We start from the raw sequence: 6,000 nt of genomic DNA, 5'->3' as shown, positions 1-6,000 counted from the left end.
ACACAGGGCACACTGACCCCTGAGTGTTCTTCTACCCCTGTTATACACAGAGCACACTGACCCCTGAGTGTTCTGCCCCTGCAATACACAGGGCACACTGACCCCTGAGTGTTCTGCCCCTGCTATACACAGAGCACACTGACCCCTGAGTGTTCTGCCCCTGTTATACACAGGGCACACTGACCCCTGAGTGTTCTGCCCCTGCTATACACAGAGCACACTGACCCCTGAGTGTTCTGCCCCTGTTATACACAGAGCACACTGACCCCCCCCCCCCCCCCCCCTGTTATAGTCGCACTGAGTGTTCTGCCCCTAGAGGCCGGCAGGAGCAGAGCAGACTACATATTACAGTGAAGGGGTTAATTAAGGAAGAGCAGAGAAATGAATGCAGCAGGAGGCGGAAGAGCTTGCACTCTTCTGTCACTCCCCATCTGTCACTTCTGCCCTAGCAGCCCCTCCCCCCTCTCTCTCCATCCCCCCTCCCCATTACTTCCATCCTCCCCCACTGCTGCCACTTCCCAGTCCCTGCTTCCTGGTGCTGCTGGCCCTTTAAGAGGCAGAGCTGGCAGAGGCTAGTGCTGGGAATACACGTCAGTTTCAGGACTTGCACTGTGATCAATGAGGGAGGAAGGGGGGGGGACTCACTTCTGCCTCCACTTCTCTCTTCCAGGAAGGAAAACAGAAAAAAAACACTCAGATCCCAAAACACAGGGACCAGCAAACCCAAACCTGCAGGCTCCCCCTGTCCTGCACCCCAACTCCCAGCACCCAGGAACACAATGTGCTAACTTCTGGGAGTCAGGGGGGCTGATGGGAGCCGGTGTCTGCCCCCCAGCACCGCAGCAGAGAGCGGGGTTATCCTGATTGCTGGCAATGTCTTCTGCACAGTTTAACATTAAGGTAAGTGAGCAGCACCCTAGGGTGCCCATCTCTGCCCCTGGCACCCATGCCAGGCTCTGCCCATAGGGAAGTGTGTCATTTGGGGAATAGACAACCACCATGCAGTTGGTATTTCTATTACTGGGAATTGGCTCACACCTATGCCACAGCGCAGGTGCCACAAAAAGTTGATTTATGTTTATTTTTGTTCCCTATAGAACAATCCCATTATATGCATGTGGTATGTAACATGTGGCCGGGACGGGATTGTGGAAGTAATAATGTAACATTGGGCTGCCAGGGGGGAAAGGCCACGGATTGCCCAGGTGGTCAGTATTCTATCATTTATACCCGGCTTTCTGGATTAATTGGCTTTGCAGTTTCCAACCTCTGACAAAACGCAGCGAGTTGGTCTCAAGAGCTGACGCTTTATCAATAGTTTCCTCGTTCTTGGTTTATTTTTTGTTTCCTCATTCTCGGCGCTGATCGGATTTATATTTGGAGGGGGGTGTTAGGTTTAGTATTATACCAGTGTTTTGGGGTCCCTTCCACTCTCCGATTATCGTTCTGGGGTGTGCCTGGCACCGAAGGTGTTCCAAACAATCGGACAAAGTGGATTTAATAATCCGCATGCGCCCGAAAATTATTGTGATTCCTAAAAAACATGTATTTCCCATGTATCCGGATGATAGGTCAGCAGTTTCTAGGTCGACCGTGAATATTCGACGGGCACAATGTCGATTATGAACAAAAGGTGGACACAAGCAGTAGGTCGACACGTGAAAAGGTCAACGTGAGTTCGTCACATTTTTCTTCCTATGGATACACTAATTGGGGGTCCATGCCGACATTAACAACAAAAAAACTTGAAAACTGTCAACTTTTAATGTGTTAACCTATTGCTTGTGTCTATTGCTTGTGTCAACCTTTTGTCAACACAGCAACCACAGCAGATTCCCGGTAGCAGTGATCCCTAAGCTGTACTACGCCTGTCACTAATCGTATTAACAATGTTCCTATCAGCGCTGTGTTACATACGGATGTTAGGTTTAGTTTATGCAGCGGAACGATAACGGGGTCTATGTACTACGGCCCACCATACACTAGTGCGATTTCTGCACTTTTCACCCAATTCGATGGATTGGGCCGAGACATCGGAGGAAAACTGAAATCGCATTGTGCTTCCCCTCCGATTACGATCCGATGCACGGTCCCATGCGGATCGGGGCAGCAGATCGCAAGACATGCACTATCGATTTATCGGATCCCCCAGGCCTTGCTAGAATCGTGTACGATGCATCGCATTTAAAAGGACTGCAACCGATGTATCGGATACGGTCCAGCCACCCAGGAAGCTGCCGGGGGGGTTCAAGGGTTATCGTATGCGACTGCTTGTAGTAAAGTGGATGGAAAACATAAACTGTCATTTTTCAAACACAGCATGCAACATGGCAGTTAGGAGCTGATTGGCCAGTATTTTATCCTCATCTACTGTGTCTTTCTCCAAACCTTAGTACATAGACCCCAAATGTGTGGCTCAGGCTTGGGGCCAGATATATCATGCTTCAAAAAGTGATAAAGCGATAAACAACCAGCCAATCAGCTCCTACCTTCCATGTTAAAGGCTGGGTTTGAAAATTGACAGGTAGGACCTGATTGGCTGGTGGTTTATCACTCTCCATTTTATCACTTTTAAAGCTTGATACATCTGCTCCTTACTGTGGATCTTCAATGCAAATGGGGCTAAAGTTTAGCGGAATATCCGACCTTCTACTTTACCGCATACAGTGATAAATGCGTGTGATCCGCATATAATGTAAACCAAAGCTGTCTGCTATGGTCCTGGCCCTATACTGGTCCGCCAGCCTGTATAGCCCATGCAGTGTTAGCTAGGAGACCGCACAGCAGACAGGCCAGCTCTCACTTTCTGAGGATGATGCCAGATACAGGCACGCCTCCGTCCTCAGCAGATTTCTACAATACACACTTTAATATTGTTGCTTAGAAAGAGGAAACCAGTCATGTTCTGGAATAGATCTGTGTTTCCACGTCTACCATTAACCGTTTCGGGGGGGTGTCCTTTGGGGAACGCTGTGTTCCTTTGCACCTGTCCGCTTGGAAAGACACGAAGCTTCTTACGGACTTTTGCCGTAAGGAAATGTTTGATGGCAAGTGAATAACATTTGCAAAGTTGTGCTGAAACCCAGTGACCAATGAGCAAGCCGCTTTTATCTGTCTAGCAATGATGATGTAACGTAAGCCGGGAGTGGGCCGGCTGCTGCGGTTTTAGGAGGTCATTCAATTCTGATCGCTCCCTGCGCAGGGGAGTGAACGGACGCGGTGACTTATATAGTCGCCATCCCATTTGCACAGAGCAGGGCGGTTGGGGGGCGTGGGGCGGCGGGCACGGGTCGCACCCATGGGATTTTTATGCAAGACGTCCATTTGCATGTGTGCGATGAAAATCGGCGTTCATGCGGGATGCGTTTATTTGAAATTCGCACCTTTTCGAGTCAACCAGAATGACCCCCTTAGTGCAGAATTCCCCCATTGAGTCTCAGACGTCTGCAGTCCAGTTATTGCCATCTCCGTTTAGTACATAACGTCAGTAGCGCTAATTCCTGGGGCTTACACATGTTAGTTACAGACATAAATACGCTGTACACAGAGTAACACTCAGCCGCTTCCAGTAATTGTAGACTATTCAGCTGAAGGTGACCCGGAGCCCCTTACAGGGCACCTAAGTCTGTTATACAGAGTTATCCCCCTCTGCTCTGTCTTGTTGTAGCGCCGTTCCCAGAATCCTTTGCAGCTTGCCAGGTTGCCACCTTTCCTTACCCTGGCACAGGCATTGCGGAGTCCGCTTCTGTCCTTCTGGTGTGGTGACTGCAGTTCTGACTTGCTGACTACAGCACTGAACCAGAACTTCTGGAGTGCTGGTGCAGCAGCATTTGTTGCAGTCTGTATCCTCTGAGAAGGGGTTAAACCCTTGGAGACTGCCGCTTCCTGTCCGTCAGGTGATCTCACCTGAGAATAGACGCGGTGTGACGGCAGGAATGTGATTATCCGGGCTGTTTGTAGTGTTCGGCTTTATCTCTGCTGTGTATCGCTGTCCTCAGGTAGCGCTGGAATATTCCAGATATTGTCAGATAAGACCTACACTCCATTGTCATACGCCTGGCGAGGCGACAGCTTGGCGTTCACATTGCCATCATCTACATCTGCATGGACGCATCCAGAAATACAGCAGTTAGGGGCGCACCTCTTGCCCTCACCTGATCCCTCTTTACGCACCCACTGTCCCTGTCTCCCTCTGGACCTTCCCTCTAGAGAGGGCAGAAAGCGCTGACGAGCAGGACCCTCTGAACCCTACATCTCCATTCTGCCCCCTCCGCAGATGCCCATTCTCAGTCCTGCGTAATAATCCCACCTCTAGGAATTCACACCCCTCCTGCCCGGGCATGATACCGTTCTCATACGTCTGCGTTCCTGTCTCTTAGCTCCTATTTGTTGTGTGTAATTGTTCCCTGCTCTGGAACTTGTGGCGACGTACAAATAAACGATGTTGATGACTTATTTACATATTGTGCAGAGCTAAAGGAGCGGCTGGTGGTGAAGTGAACGCGTGGCCTGGGCATTGCCGAGGGTATAAAGGGCTCTGGGCACAGAGAGATGACGTGTCAGTCCGTAATGGGCATTTACGCGTGACCAAGTAGGAAATACGTAATGTTGGTGGAATACACAGAGGTGTCGGTGGCCTGGAAATCACCACACGGACGGTTTTCACAGTAATATATTGACGAAACACATCTGTGTGCAAAGGGCCTGATTCATGTTCCAAGTAAAGCAAATTATCATGCTGTACTGCAGAGGGGCAGATGTAACATGTGCAGAGACACCTGGGTAACACCATGCTGTACTGCAGAGGGGCAGGTGTACCATGTGCAGAGACACCTGGGTAACACCATGCTGTACTGCAGAGGGGCAGATGTACCATGTGCAAAGACACCTGGGTAACACCATGCTGTACTGCAGAGGGGGCAGATGTAACATGTGCAGAGACACCTGGGTAACACCATGCTGCACTGCAGAGGGGCAGGTGTACCATGTGCAGAGACACCTGGGTAACACCATGCTGCACTGCAGAGGGGCAGGTGTACCATGTGCAGAGACACCTGGGTAACACCATGCTGCACTGCAGAGGGGCAGGTGTACCATGTGCAGAGACACCTGGGTAACACCATGCTGTACTGCAGAGGGGACAGATGTACCATGTGCAGAGACACCTGGGTAACACCATGCTGCACTGCAGGGGGCAGATGTAACATGCGCTGAGAGACCTGGGTAACACCATGCTGCACTGCAGCTGGGGCAGATGTAACATGTGCAGAGACACCTGGGTAACACCATGCTGTACTGCAGAGGGGGCAGATGTACCATGTGCAGAGACACCTGGGTAACACCATGCTGCACTGCAGAGGGGCAGGTGTACCATGTGCAGAGACACCCAGGTAACACCGTGCTGCACTGCAGGAGGCAGATGTACCATGTGCAGAGACACCTGGGTAACACCATGCTGTACTGCAGAGGGGACAGATGTACCATGTGCAGAGACACCCAGGTAACACCATACTGTGCTGCAGGGGGGCAGATGTTACATTTACAGAAAGAGTTAGATTTCGGTGATGTTCAAACTGAAATCTAAATTGCACTTTAAAAATAAAGCTGTCTAACGTGTGGAGCTACATGCTGCAGAAGGCAGTATTTGTCCTGCACAGAAACAATATAACCCTCCTAAATATAAATCTCTCTGCACATGTTACATCTGCCCCCCTGCAGCGCAGCATTTTTTTTCCATTTACCTGATCATTTGCTTTACTTCTAAACATGATTCCGGCCCAAAGTGCAAAGTTGTTATTTCCAGCTTCTGATCTTAGAAGTTGCCCCTTCCCACGGTCCATAATCTACTTGTATGGCACACGGATTATCTGGGAAGAATAGTGGGTGACGGCGCGCCCAGCTGTGCCAATGACGAAAATGCCCAGTGATGCCAGTACCCTGTATCGTGATTGGACGTGAGCCGCAAACACCATGAGAATGAGGATAGGATCCTGTAGTAAT

At 50.2% G+C, this 6,000-nt stretch overlaps 1 protein-coding gene across 1 annotated transcript in view; it reads left to right on the top strand.

Moving 5' to 3' along the window:
- The first annotated feature begins 522 nt into the window (after positions 1 to 522).
- The window catches only part of ETV6 (ETS variant transcription factor 6), a 50,617-nt gene continuing 45,139 nt past the window's right edge, over positions 523 to 6,000 (top strand). The window contains exon 1 of the mRNA XM_083180920.1: positions 523 to 900. Within this exon, the coding sequence (XP_083037046.1) occupies positions 874 to 900 (27 nt within the window). The 5' untranslated portion in view covers positions 523 to 873. The remainder of the gene's footprint in view (positions 901 to 6,000) is intronic.

Source organism: Crinia signifera, chromosome 4, assembly GCF_055691185.1.
Source record: "Crinia signifera chromosome 4, ASM5569118v1, whole genome shotgun sequence".
Lineage (NCBI taxonomy): Eukaryota > Metazoa > Chordata > Amphibia > Anura > Myobatrachidae > Crinia > Crinia signifera.
This window is presented reverse-complemented; position numbering and strand designations above follow the sequence as displayed.